This window comes from Mytilus edulis, chromosome 1 (assembly GCF_963676685.1).
Source record: "Mytilus edulis chromosome 1, xbMytEdul2.2, whole genome shotgun sequence".
Taxonomy (NCBI): Eukaryota; Metazoa; Mollusca; class Bivalvia; order Mytilida; family Mytilidae; genus Mytilus; species Mytilus edulis.
This window is the reverse complement of record NC_092344.1, coordinates 22,531,983-22,547,170: the sequence shown is the minus strand read 5'-3', so window position 1 is coordinate 22,547,170 and position 15,188 is coordinate 22,531,983. Positions and strand designations below refer to the sequence as shown.

General features: G+C 32.4%; 2 protein-coding genes across 2 annotated transcripts in view; both read left to right on the top strand.

The window, feature by feature from the left end:
* Positions 1 to 15,188, top strand: part of LOC139527667 (uncharacterized) — a 59,840-nt gene that overhangs the window by 22,817 nt on the left and 21,835 nt on the right. The window contains exon 2 of the mRNA XM_071323240.1: positions 5,227 to 5,314. The gene's annotated coding sequence lies outside the window, so the exon portion shown is untranslated. The remainder of the gene's footprint in view (positions 1 to 5,226; positions 5,315 to 15,188) is intronic.
* On the top strand, positions 9,309 to 15,174 carry LOC139481546 (uncharacterized). Its single transcript, XM_071265331.1, has 4 exons — positions 9,309 to 9,367; positions 11,762 to 13,550; positions 14,566 to 14,698; positions 14,885 to 15,174. The coding sequence occupies exons 1-4, from the start codon at positions 9,309 to 9,311 to the stop codon at positions 15,172 to 15,174; spliced, it is 2,271 nt and encodes a 756-aa protein (XP_071121432.1).

The window sequence follows — 15,188 nt, the reverse complement described above, 5'->3', positions numbered from 1 at the left end:
ATGGCCTTCTGTGTCATTTAAACACTTTTGAAGAGTTGTCTTAATCGCAGTCTCAACTCATCTTCTTATAATTATTATTACCAATCATATCTGTTATAGTTGCTACTCCATTAGTTGGTAATATTAAAGTAAAAGATAACTGATGCTGATTATGTTTGTGTTATTCAAGTCACAAGCAATTTCATTGGCCAGTATTCAATGCACATTAATAAATTGATGATCGGTGAATTTGTATCCGGTAAAATGTATAAGTGTTCCTTTCAAAACGATTGGACGGTTGATGGTTCTCATTCAGGGTGCATACACCTGCCATTCTTTCCCAGGGTTCACTGTCCATAGATTGCGTCTACAATATGAATGAAACTGCAAAAAAAATCATAGATGTAAGCGTTTACAATAAACACTGTTGATTGTTTTTGAAATATTCATAGCCAAATGTTGCCTTTCAGTGTATTAGCTTTACAATCATTTTATAATATCAGTGTCTATAACTCAGCATGCAACACAACTCAATTAACAAATGTATATGTATCTGCTCTGGGGACAAACTATTCATTTTACAGTGTCATCGTCATCTATATTAACACAATAAGTTATTAACTGGAATATGTCTGTATTCTTTTATGAATGCGTTGTGGATTATTTTGTTTGGTCATATCAGTTATGGTCAATTATTGTGAAACTTGAAGAATATTCACTGAAGGTAGGAACAATTATAATATGTACTGTGAATTCTAATCAAGGTTTAAAATTTACTTTTGAAAGATTCCTTTCATAATCGGCTACGAGACGAGCTCTTCAAAGTAAGGAAACTTGTGAAAATTGATTTTTATATTCAAAATGACATTTAGAAAAATGTATTATTTATCTGTTGGAAGTATCTTCCTGATTAAGTATCATTATGATATTGTTTATGTCCGTCGGGGCCAGATTTTTAGTTTATAACTGCATTTAACGCACTTTGCTCGAGTAATATTGGTCGTCTTGATCAAGTATAACTTGATAGACTCTTACCAATCGCCTTCATCACGTACACCTTGATCGAGCATTCTTGGTCGCTTTCATCGAGTACACCTTGATCGAATAGTATCGGTCGCTTTTACATATTCTAAACTTAATTAACTTATTATGTGTATAGATGTATGTAAACTTGTTGATCTAAAGATGCTTCTTGCAATTATAAATTATTGGATTAATTTTCAACATGAAAAAAAAAGCGTATGTGACTGTGGATAAATTATGACAAATGAAGCATATCCGTAATTCTCAGTTCAACAGGTATTCTATAACGATCAACCAAATCATGATTGCATCCGTGATAGTTTATATATATGAAAGACTTAATATTATCCTATTCAGAAACCTTTGTTCAATAAATTGCTTGTAAGCATCAAACACCAAGCAACAATACGAATTCCGTTGAGAGACAAAAATTTGTCAGCATAAAAATCTATATCTTACACTGTGCGGTGTAATTTTCAGACGTTATAAATATTTGTATAAACCCTGTATCTCAAACACACTCTTAACACTGCATCATTAAAGTGCACCATAATTGTACACATTTGCATTTTTATTAGTATTTGATAATACAGCTTGCGTATCCTGACATTTGTCAGAGTATACTTTAGTGTTATATACATGGTTTTCCCTTTAGTTGTAATTGGCTTTGGACTAGTTTTTACTAAGTGCCACTGTGATTACTCTCAGATTTTTGTGTTTGTATTGATATAACGAGTTACAACGTACATTTTTCATTTCGCCTTTTGTAGCTTGCTATGCAGTACAACTTTTCCTCATTGTTGGAGGGTGTTGGATGACCTAAAGTAACTTGTAAATTTTTTAGCTAAGCTTTCACGTTATTTGGTCTCATTAACATCTTCTTATTTTTGAATTGTTACGTTTGAATAATTCTGAAGATGGTCAGCCAAATAAAATCATATATAAATTACATAGTTGTAACAGTTATTAAATATGACAAACAAAGTTAAGTCTTTTATGATCATGAAGTTTTGAAAATATCATTTAACACAAAAGTATAAATGACAAATGTTGCATTTTCCACAGTATTGGTGTGTTGCTGGTGTTTATGTTTTTCAATGATTAAACGAAGCTGTATATCCCTTACTAGACATACAGATATTTAGATCGGGAAAATATGACCATCTCATTATTATGGAAACATTTTTGTCTTCTTCTTCAAATAGTACTCCATAGCGCAGTTCAATGTACGACTAGTTAAGTAGCTATATAAAATAAACATTCCTAGAGATCAACACAAAAATCTTTGCAACAATAGGAATTTGTGTATAATATTAGAGGTGGTAAAGGAAACATACAGGATAAACAATTAATTGGCATCAGCTGTTCAGATAAACTACTCCGTGTCATAGAGTTTATAAAGGAAATCAGCTGTCAAACTGTGTTGGTCATGCTATATTTATTTGTTACGTGTTGATGTTTTTCTTTTAGTTTTGGGGCAAGTAAGAAACATGTTTATTGAAGAGAAAATATGATATTTGTCAGTCGTAAACAATGTGTTTCCTGTTGCTCTTTGTTTAGTTTTTTTTTTATTTGTTTTAGGGAGTCATAGTGCAATTCTTACTGTGTTGTTCAACTGTAAAAGTCAAAATGAATAAAACATATGTATGGTCAAAGACACTGCATTTCAACCAACTGAAAAATCAAAGCAAAATAAATCTAGAAGTTAACCTTTTAGTCTTCCCTCTATTGATATCATTATTATTATGTTGTTTTTGTAACTAGCCTGTTTAAACCTTAATTTACAGTTTCTCTCCCAAAATGGCACTCATAAATATATAAAACTGGCTGTGACGCAAATGCCTTGCATAAGTAATCCTCTATAATATCAATACCGGAATTTTCTTTGTGCAGTTATTAGAAGTAAGGAATTAAAGAACAAAATAATTAGGGGCCACTTCAGTTACAGAAGTTTAAATCAAAAATGTTTTTATTAAATATTATTCTATATAAAAAATGTTATGGTTCCTTGTCAAAGCCAGCAGATCGGGGTGTATATATAAGATCATTTCCATGCAGGGTTTCGTGAGAAGTTTGTCTTATGTAATTCAATTTTGAGATCAATTCATATACATATTGACTTCATAAACTACATACTCTGTAGTTAACCTAGCAATTTCGCAGCAATTTAATGTTTATGTATGTGGCAATATGTCATATTTGAACAAATATGATGCTCTGCTTCATTTCCTTATCTGATATGATAGATTTGATGAGTTTACAACAGGGGAATTGGTGTTTTGATTATTTCTTTATAATGATTTTTTGTTCAGAGTCAACAACATGATAGGGCTGTAGCGACTTGCGATTTTGACAGATTTAAGAGTCTCGATGGTGAAATGAAATGACCTCGAGTTATTTATTTCATTGAGGATAAGTTCGATAGTATATTGAAGATAATTTCACTTTTTCAGGAGACAATTCCCTCATGGCAAAGAAAACATCGTTATTGAATTTGTATGTTACAGATTTGAGAAGTGAAAGAAATTTACATAAAAACGATCAATTAACTTCAGTACATACAAAACGTTATATAATTAATTTCACAGTCAAGTTCTTATTCAATTTGAAAAAATAGAATTTATTTTCTCATTGGTATAAGCGACTTATTCGAAAATAATCTGGATAATGGCAATCCTGCATGATCATTATTATCAAATTTTGTATTGCGTGTCAATGGGATAAATTTGGTTACGTTGAAAACAATCTTCAGATGAAAGATCTGAACATTGATTTCCTCTGCAGAATATCATTATTGTTTTCGTCATTTCAGTCAGTCGAACATTCACAAACGAATTTCTCCTAATCTTATTATTCATAACTATACATATACATGTATGTCCTAGAAGAAGAAAGTTCAAAAAGAGTATTCATGTTCTAAAAACGTTTAAAGGTAAAAACACATATTGCAAACTGTCAAACATTGGTTTCCACAGAAAATGAAATAACAAACTTAAACTATAAAATACTGATATATTTAGGGAGTCCATGTACATATTTTTTTCTGTCTTTAAAGAAATAACATAAAAAATTTTGTTGCACACTGAATAATCCATGTAGCATAAAACTATGACATAAGGAAGGAACATGGAAAATTTGACAATATATTGGTTAATAACACTGGGGGTTTTGCTCATTGTCAAAGGACATATGGTGACCAGTGGTTGTTTACATCTTTGTCATTTGGTCTCCATTGAATACTTGTCTCATTGAAAATCATACCACACTCTCTTAATTTTTTTTCATTTGAATTTTGCTCAAAATGTATAATTTTGAACAAGGACTCTTTACGAAACGAATGAATTCAGCTGTATTTAAATTGCTGTAAATCTGATTTTATTTATTTCAAATGTTTCTATATTTTTGAGTAACGGATTTGATTACTGATTTTATCAGTTTACAACCTAATCGATGATAATAAAAGGTGCGAATAATTGTCTTTTAACAGTTGCCGACTTGAAAGAAGCAATGATCGCTATTTTACGAAGTTTGGCTTGAGTACACTTATCCGTTAAAGTTATTATATAAGATTGGACAATTATTGTAAATATCTAACAAGAAAACATAGTTATCTTTTCATTCAATTAAGTTTCAATTACAGATAGCCGCCCAAGGATTCTGAAACTTAAACTCATTTGTAAATAAATCGGAATATATTGAAAGCATTATGTACTTCATTCAGTTCATTAACAGTGTCGAATACTGATTAAACGGACTTTGATGCACCAACCAAATATAGGGTTATTCATATTCAGGACTAGAGCAAGAAAAGGTAGGTCTGTAATGTAGGTGGATCAGCACAAAGGACTGAAAATTGAGAATGAGAGTTGAAATTTTACCGTAGTTATATATTTCGGAGACTTGCTATACGGTGTTGCTCGTTGTCTAAGGTCCTATGGTGACTAGTGAACAATCGACCTCATTATAGACTATAACGACTGTTATGTTCTTTATAATCAGAGGGATAGCATGGCAGGGTGTTATTATTTACGCCGTCCCAGCCACTAAAACAAATTTTCTTACATATTTAAACTTACATGTATTTTATCAATATTGTCTATATATTAATCACTTGTATAACTATGGTCAATTTTAGACATTGCCCTTTTTTAAATTTAAATCTATTTCACATGTTCCTTTAGCACACATTGTAATTGATTTTCTTTTGTTTCTTTATGTTTCTAGTCCACTGTATAATGTGAATTGTCCAGATGTCCAGTACAGAACCTGTGACGTATTAAATTAAGGTGTAAGATATTGGAACACAATGCAGGTGAGTTGGTCATTTGTATATTTGTAGCTATTTCTTAGTATATTTGATGAGAAGAGAGCAATAGGCTTCTTTGTCATAGTTAAGCGTAAGAATACACGCATTTTGTTCATAATGAAGCGTAAGAAACGAGCATTTCAATTGTTCATAATGCAGTCTAAGAAACAAACAAAAAAATTCATGATGAAGCGTAAAAAACAATAATTTTTGTTCATACTTAGAAACAAGCATTTTGGTTATAGTAAAGCGTAAGAAACATGCATTAAAGTAATAGCGAAACGTAAGAAACATGCACCCGTTGGAGTGTTTTTTTTTTCTGAATTAAGAGCCGCCAGGATTGTTGGTGATTATATAAAATGGCTTATATAACTTATATAAAAATAAATTGGAAACAATCAAGAAATAAGGGCGACTTAAACTATCAAAAGTCGTATAACATTATTTAAACTTGCCATATGTATATATTTAGAACTAAAGTTATGATATTAAATAAAATAAAATGGAGATGATACCAAGCGGGCACATTAAAACCAAATGTTCAATCAAAAACATACAACACCATAGTCCAAAAAGAAACATGACAGTCCCCAATATATCACATAAAGACTATAGACGGAGCAACTACGATCCAGCCAAAAACCAATAGGGAACACAAGAGATCAGAAAGTGTGTCATATGTACTATTGTTAAAAATTGAGAATGGAAATGGGGAATGTGTCAAAGAGACAACAACCCGACCAAATAAAAAACAACAGCAGAGGGTCACCAACAGGTCTCCAATGCAGCGAGAAACTCCCGCACCCGAAGGCGTCCCTCAGCTGGCCCCCAAACAAATATATACTAGTCCAGTGATAATGAACGCCATACTAATTTCCAAATTGTACACAAGAAACTAAAATTAAAATAATACAAGACTAACAAAGGCCAGAGGCTCCTGACTTGGGACAGGCGCAAAAATGCGGCGGGGTTAAACATGTTTGTGAGATCTCAACCCTCCCCCTATACCTCTAACCAATGTAGAAAAGTAAACGCATAACAATACGCACATTAAAATTCAGTTCAAGAGAAGTCCGAGTCTGATGTCAGAAGATGTAACCAAAGAAAATAAACAAAATGACAATAATACATAAATAACAACAGACTTGTTTGTCTGTTTGTCCTTTTCATTTTTAGCCATGGCGTTATCAGTTTATTTCCGATTTATGAGTTTGACTGTCCCCCTGGCATCTACTTTCGTCCCTCTTTTAGAACAATTTATTTTTACAAATTACAAAATGTATCACTTAAAATCAATGAAAATGTACGTAATCACAAAGCGCTAGGGAGATACATACACTAGCAGTTTTAACGACCCAGACGTCGAGTGGTAATAATTTATATTAGAATACCGATGTTGCCTTGTGTTTGAAGCTGTTCTATGAATTAAAACTAATGTAACAAAATCTGAAAGCTTAAGGTGTATAAATACGTTAGCACCTTTAAATGAAAAAAAGTTCATACTATAAAATTGCATACAATTCTAGAGCCAACTGATTGAAAGATAGACATGATATTTTGTTAATTAATCCATCATACATTCCCTGCAGTATGGTTGTATTCTCATTTTCCCTCTCCTTCTTTCTCTGAAGCAGAATTATCTAACAATTACAATATCTAGTATGCCAAAACAATGCCAGTAGGGAAAATGGTATTATAAAGTTTCAGTATCAAGTACCAGTTCAGAAGAAATAAGTTATTCAATTATAAAAAAAATATCAGTGCATAAATCTGCAAAATGTGTCTCCTATGACCCATATATCGACTGATAAGTCTTTCTTATACTCGTTTATAAAAAAACACAAGTAAAAATTAATCATTTATGTTCAAGTGTTTTGTTTTAATACGGTCGAATGTATCCTTGACTTTGCTATTAACATAGAAGCTAATATTCTATTTTAATTAGTTTGCATCTTTGGTGCGTAATCAACATGTTTGATACTAAAGTAATCAACATGTATCGATTTCATGCATGATAATTAATTTCTTAAACTACTTAAACGTTGTATTAAAACCAAGCAAAATAGTCTTTTTTAAACTAAGGATATACAAAAGTACAATGCACTCTATACCAAAGAATAATACTTCACAAGAAAATATTTAATGTTTATAAATAAACATGAAATGTCTTTGTTCTTTTGTTTAAAGGATGATCTTCCATTTGAAAAATGGCAGATACATTTAAAACGAGAGGATATACGTAACAAAAATAATCTGCATTCAAACTGTGAGACTGTAATTTCGAACATCAATTTCGTTCTGTTTTAGAAAAATCCTTTCAGTATAACTGTGAGCATTCATTGATGTGGTGTTATTTAGTGTTCTTTTGACTATTTGCTCTCTCTGTCGAACCAATTTTGTTGAAAATCCTTTTAAATAACGGAGTTTTTTTCTTCTGGTTTTCCCATAAAGAGCATTAAAACAGGACAGGACAAAAAAATAACATAATAAGGTGGTAATGGTGGTTGTTTTTTGTTTTATATTTTATTTCATTGATAGATAGTTTAGTTAACAGAGGCCTATACGTCCTCAAAACAGTTAGAAAATGAAAAAAAGATCCTCAATATACAAAGTAAACCTCAGTACTTGTGCCGCATGCAAGCTGTTGACGGAGACGGCCATGTTGCATTATCTATAACATACGATTTCTTGCAACTCATAAATATAATATAACCAAAGGAATCACAAAAATAAAACGAACGTGACTTCGTACTCTTTGACAGGAAACACCTGATTGTTTTGGGTGATTGTTTTCGATTCAATGTTGTTGTTTGGTCGCGGTTTTATTGACATATATATTACGACTCTCCTTTTATGCAAATTGATATCCGTAAGGAACATTTGTCCTCTAACAACCAAATTTGAAACATGATCTAGATGACAGTTATAACGGCAAAATCCTTTTAGTTAAGTTGACACAATTATGATATCGAAAATACATAATTTGCTAAAAAATAATAAATGGCACATAAAATCATAGAAATATCTCCTTTGCTTTGACATGTTATTTTTATACTTTATGATTGACAAATCTGACCCTTTTAGATATCCTAAATTGCTCTTGGGAAATTTAATTGCGTAAAGCTCTCAACAACATATGTTTTCTGAGGTAACAGGGAAAATCGTCATGTTAAATTCATTTAAGAACAATAAGCTTTTAGTAATTATGGATTTGCAAAACTTTTTAACAGATCAACGTTGATGTTTGAAACTCTTATTTTTAGTATATAAAGATGAGCATGCATGCAAGTTCTAATAATGAGACTTTCAATTTAGACGATCCTGCTGGTAATAGGTTCGTTGACTGGTTTAAAATATATGTGGTCGTTCTCATACGAATATTTACGCTTCAAGTTTTGATTGTTTAGAAAGACTAAATACAATTGACACTAAAAAGAGGTGTACGTTAATTTATTGTTTACTTCGTCGTCAATTTTTCTTAAGATATTATGTTGCAAACTTACATTTATTCAGTTAACAATTCTATGGTCTAGAATGTGGAGAGTTGTATCATTGGCAACATACCATCTTCTTTTTATGATAAGCTATGGAAAATCTTGAATAATTCCCGGAATAACAGATATGATACAAATGTGGTTGGGTACACGGAAGATGCCAAACATTGCAAAGAAATTGTTCAAATCAATAACAGATAAATATGTCAATAGTTTTATATGTTCAATTTATATCTTTTACACTGGTCATTTATCATAGAAGCTCTTCTGATTTTCTATCAGCGATAAGTGAAGTTATTTACTAAAATGATATATTGAATTGATCGCATTTCACATCGTATTAATTTGTGCATTTATTACGGTCTCATCCAGTTATCATAACATATTATGACTTTGTATTCTTTTATCATATATATATCTTCCCGTGCACTAGCACAATTTTTGTAATGAAGTTTCTACCATTTTCCGTCATTCTAAGACGTTATGTCCCTTTAAAACCTCTAAAGATGCAAATGATTCCTGCAGACGACACACTACGTGCCTCTGTGATGGTAACCTTCATCGGGTACGTTCGAAGTCAAACATTTGAAAAGCAATAAAATACATGTTCCGGACCATATGAGTATTTGGACCATACGCGTATGGTCATGACCATATGCGTATACTCATATGGTCCGACCATACGCGTATGGTCCGACCGTACGCGTATGGTCGGACCATATGAGTATAATACTTGTTTGGTTATTAACGGGTCGGACCATATGAGTATTTGGACCATATAAGTATTTCTTTTAAAATACATTACAAAAGTTTCAATAATCCAAAAACTTAATCTAAAAAAACAATGATGGTTACATGCCAATTCTTTTATTTTTTATATTTCAAATACTACGTAAAATTTAATGTTGATGCCATAGTTAGTTTTCATCGATAATTACATTCTTGCATGTAGGCTTGGGGTGCCATTTTCTTCCACATGGTATAATATTTTTTTTGTATTTCAAGTCTTGGTTGTGTACGATCATTTTCATTAGCTAACATTTTTATTATGATAAAATAATAAAATTACCTAAATAATAGCGTCTTTTTTTATGAACGGTCAAAGTCGGTCATACTATATGACGAGTTTAGAAGTATTAAAAGTAAACTGTAACAGAGTGTTAATTACCCCGACCATACGCGTACGGTCGGACCATACGCGTATGGTCGGACCATATGAGTATATACCCATATGGTCATGACCATACGCGTATGGTCCAAATACTCATATGGTCCGGAACATACACAACGCTTAAGTGCAGTAAACAAAATCGACTTCAAAACTGCGAAAACCGTTCTTTAGATTAAGTTTAAGCAAGGAGGTTATATTAGAAGGAGAGAGAACACTCTGCTTGATACAAAATTAGCATCCCCAGGATAGCAGTTCGATCAGAGAAAATTGATCAAATTATAAAGAAACCGACATGTTTATCACCCACTTGACATCGCCCTCTGATGTACCAGGCTGTTACCGCGAGCAGTTCGGGCTAATAAATAAATTGCATATGTCACGTGGTTTTTATCAGTGAGTGGGTCATTAAAGTTCAGGTGTATTTTGGTAACAATGCAGTATATAGGTGTTATTGATGTGGAAAAAGATTTGACGCGCAATTTCAAAATCAACCGTCTGTCTACGGTGAAAAAAGATAAAGAAATGACAAAGTTATGAGGGTTTAAAGGAAAGTAAGTATGCAATTTTCATTCAACACTACATTGCTTTAAACAAAGATTTTCGCTTCACCTGTCAATTTCTGTTTATGAGAATTGGCAGGTAATAATCATAGAAAATATACGAATATGAAAAGTACTTTAGTTACGGTGACCGGTAACGACCGGAAGAAATATTTGCAATTGAAACATAGAGAAATTTATCGGGAACAACGTGAAAGTGACTTGCTGTAGATATTAACATTGACGGCAATGAGACGGATATTCGTTTCATTGGTAATAAGTTTACTTTTAACATAAAATCTTAATTTTTAATAACTTATAAAAAAATAATCACAATAAAATATTTTTAACATGCCAATAATATTGTGTATTATCCGGAGGCATACATATACATGTGTCTGTTATTTAAAATTGCATATTTGGCAATGGATAACGAATTTGCAGTTTGTGCATTTAATAAATAGTATACTTGTTTTTGACATTCAGACATGCAAATTCCTAACTCATTTATTTGGATTGTGATATAACACATACGTATATGTATATATACATATTTTATATAAAAAAGAAGATGTGGTATGCTTGATAATAAGACAACTCTACACAAGAGACTAAATCTTACAGAAAAAAAAACTACAGGTCACTGTAAGACATCAACAATGAGCAAAGCCCATATCACATAACAATTATCCTTTCTTCTTCTTAATTTACTAGAGGTCTATTCAAGGAATTGTATAGTGAGAATCTACTTAATAAATGGTATTCCGTGTCCGTGTTTGTCACTTTGAGGAGTAACCATTTGATTCTTGGGTTGGTCTGGTTGGCCTGGTTAGTTATAGCAGAAATTTAATACAGCTAGCATAATACATGCAAAAGCAGTTAAATTTTCGGTCCAAGAAATCTTTCCACCAAGAAAATCAATTACATGTAGTTCACTTGAAATCTTCCTCGTATATATTATTTAAATGTAATTGAATGAATACATTAATAGGAAACATTGTTAATATCCAGTGTGTCTTCGCTCTTATGTTGTGTTAAAAGATAATTCAAATAAATTCAACATTGATACATGTGATATAACTAATACTTTACTAGTATACAATATACATGCTCCGTGTTGAAGGCCGTGCATTGACCTATAATGGTTTGCTTTTATAAATTATTATTTGGATGGAGAGTTGTCTCGTTGGCACTCATACCACATCTTCCTATATCTGAATATATGTCTTAATGTATGATACATTTTCAGAATGGAAAACACGCTCATATGTAGACTATGTGGAAATGGAGTGAACAATTGTGTTGACAGAACTCCCACTCATAAGTCATGTTTTGAAAGAGACATTAAAAATGCTTTAAAGATTGACATTACTGAAGACACTGACAATCACCCATGTTTTCTTTGTAATTCATGTAGATGTAAGCTTCTGAGATGGCGAAAATTAAAAACCAGCAACAAGAAAGATATTAAGATTAATATTACGCTTAAGTCTGCTGCAAATAAGAATGAACAATTGAATATGAAACTTCTAGCAGATCTTGGAAAAGAAAATGGATTTTTTTTAAATGAAGAGACCCAGTCCTACTCCGAGTTGGTAAAAATTTACTATGAGGAATATATTCTTCGAATTAAGATTCACCTTAGTGGAAAGTGGGAAGCATATGTGAGAAATAAGCCGGTAAATATAGATTCATCATTTCAGACATTACCTGAGAAAATAACAAATTATTCTATGGTAGACTTCGTCCAAATGTTGAAATTATACAAAATATGTAAAGGAAGCAACCAATTTACCGATGTATGTCGAGATACAAATGAATACGGCTTAGCAGTTTTTTTCAGTTCAGATGGGTTAGTTAAGGCACGCGAGGAAGAATCCGTGTATGGAAGGACAGTACGAACGGAAAGTTGTGAGATACTGACATGTACTGAAGATTGTTGTGCTGTGTGTAAATTGTACAGGAGTGATCTTGTGCAAAAGAGATCAAGAATAGTAAAAAGTCATAAAAGCTTTACGAATTGGAAATACTTTACCTCACAACAGTTGAAGGACAAATATGACCAACAGAGGGTAGAGATAAAAATACTGAAAAGGAAAATTGGACATTTAGAAGAGAGAGTAGAAGACAGCTGTATTGAAAATGGAATTCATTTGGACACTGATCTAGGACAGTCTTTCTTGGATATAATCCAGAATAATGACAAAAGTGCATTGGAATACTTTGAAGCAGGAAGTCCACAGCATGTACTTTGGAAACAACAGAAGCTGGCGGCAGAATCCAAACACATGCGTCAAATGAGATGGCACCCTACTTTAATAAGATGGTGTATTGCACTTCATTCTAAGTCACCAGCAGCATACAAAATGATTAAGGACAGTAAATTCTTAGTGTTGCCCCATGAATGTACTTTGAGGGATTACACTCAATTCACAACTCCCGGATGTGGCAGCAATCCAGAAGTTCTTCTTCGCATTGTGCAAGAACATTTGAACGAGGTACCAGACTTCAAAAGAAATGTTTCCCTCTTGTTCGATGAAGTTAAAATAAAATCTGGACTGGTTTATTGTTCTGAAACAGGTAACCTTATTGGTTTCTGTGATATTGGATCGGTAGGGAACGATCTAGCTACATTTGGAAGACAGTGTAATGAAAAAGAAGAAAAGAATGAACTTGCAACACACATGTTAACATTCATGGTCAGAGGTATTTTCAGCTCTCTTGAAAGTGTGTTTGCATATTATCCTTGTACTGGATTCAATAGCCATCAGTTATACTGGGTTGTATGGGATGCAATTGGCAATTTGGAAATAGTTGGTTTCAGAGTCAGAGCAATTGTGTGTGATGGAGCAACACCCAATAGGAAATTCTATAGACTGCATAGCACAGCTGTTAACCAAGGGGTATGCAACTATACAACTAATTTGTATTTTCCCGAAAGAAGGATTTATTTCTTTTGTGATGTACCCCACTTACTGAAAACCACAAGAAACAACTTAGAAAACTCAAATTGGCACAACAAGACGAGAAATCTTCATGTAAGTTAGTCATAAATATAGAATCAAATAATTAAGAACATGAAGAAAGGGCTTTACATGTTAAGGTCTTAAGCATGCTGCAATGTATGTGTATTTATGGTATGGGTTTTACTCATTGTTGAAGGCTGAACAGTAGCATTTAATTGCCTATATCCACATCATTTGAATTAATTTAGTGGATAGTTGTCTCTTTTACAATCATACCAAATCTCTTTAATTTTTATATAGAAAATGTATTGGTTCCTGTACGGTAATACCCAAACCTTTTTTAAACAACATGCATGCATCACACAGGACCACACATGAAAAAAGTCATGAAATTGAAAATATATGTCTAACTACAAAATGGTCACATTAGGACCGTTGGCAACCACTTTTTATGTTATTACATATATACAGGGAATAAAATTTCAGTGTTTCCTAAATGTCCAGTTGCAAATATTTCTGGAATAATCATGACGAATTAATTAAAAAAAAACGTTGTTTTTTTAATACAGTATAATGGTCAATCTCTTCAGTGGACACAAATAGTGAGATTGGTTGAGAATGATCTTCAGGGTCTTGGATGTAGTGCATGTTTGTATACATGTAAATGTTGGGATGTATAAGTACCTGACCACGTCCACTTGTATTTTATTTCTATCTGATGAGTTAAGAATTTTTTAACTGATTTTTATAGATCGTTCTTATGTTGTATAGCTGACTATGCGGTATGGACTTTGCTCATTGTTGAAGGCCGTACGGTTACCTATAGTTGTTAATGTTTGTGTCATTTTGGTCTTTGGTTGATAGTTGTTTCATTGGCAATCATACCACATCTTCTTTTTGATAAGTACTATATAAAGACAAGCAATATTAGATACAAATAGATATATGTTGTTGATTGCATTCTCGTCATAATGGTCATACACTGTAATTATGTAATTTTAAATGTGTTTTCATTGAATGACAATTTTACATCATTCATGATAATTATATACAAAACACTTCCAATTGATGATTTTGAATATTTCAGTGGCTGGAAAAAGATTTCATTGGGTGGCTTGATCAGTGGGAAGCCAGTTGTCAGCAGCAGCCAGACTTGACACAGAAGGAAAAAAACAAGTTATGCTTGAGCAGAGAGACTTTAGAAGGATTTCGAATAACTGGTACTATTACAGTTCATATTTTTCAATTTGTACAATTAATAACAGTTTCATTATCTCAACTTTTTCAATTTTTGATAAATATCATGCCCAAAGGAATACACACATGCTCATAAAAAGACAAAATATTGTAAGATAGAAATTGTATGTAATTAAGTTTCTAATTTTTGTACAATTTGTTTCTTTCAGTAAAGTCTTTTGTGTCCCTTGCAAGAGAGCTTTTACCGCTTGATGATGTAAAGTTCTTAGCGAGCCACAAATTCAACCAGGACCCATTAGAAGCATACTTTTCAAAGCAACGTGGAATGGGAGGTAGATGTGATAACCCAACTGTCCAAGATTTCCAAAGGAATGCATTAGCCTTACATGTCACAGGATCGCCAACTGTTATGGCCTCAGCACGTGGAAATTGTCAGCTAGGGGAAATGAGAGACTTTCAAAACAATCCCATTCCTCGAAGAAAAAGACATTCAAGATAGTCAATAATGCTTTC

What these genes read in the sequence shown, in the direction of transcription:
- LOC139481546 (XM_071265331.1), top strand. Translation starts at nt 9,309, where the DNA reads ATGCAAATGATTCCTGCAGACGACACACTACGTGCCTCTGTGATGGTA. An exon ending in ACAAGACGAGAAATCTTCAT is followed by an intron (nt 13,551 to 14,565) that starts GTAAGTTAGTCA and finishes TGAATATTTCAG; the next exon opens with TGGCTGGAAAAAGATTTCAT. An exon ending in AGAAGGATTTCGAATAACTG is followed by an intron (nt 14,699 to 14,884) that starts GTACTATTACAG and finishes TGTTTCTTTCAG; the next exon opens with TAAAGTCTTTTGTGTCCCTT.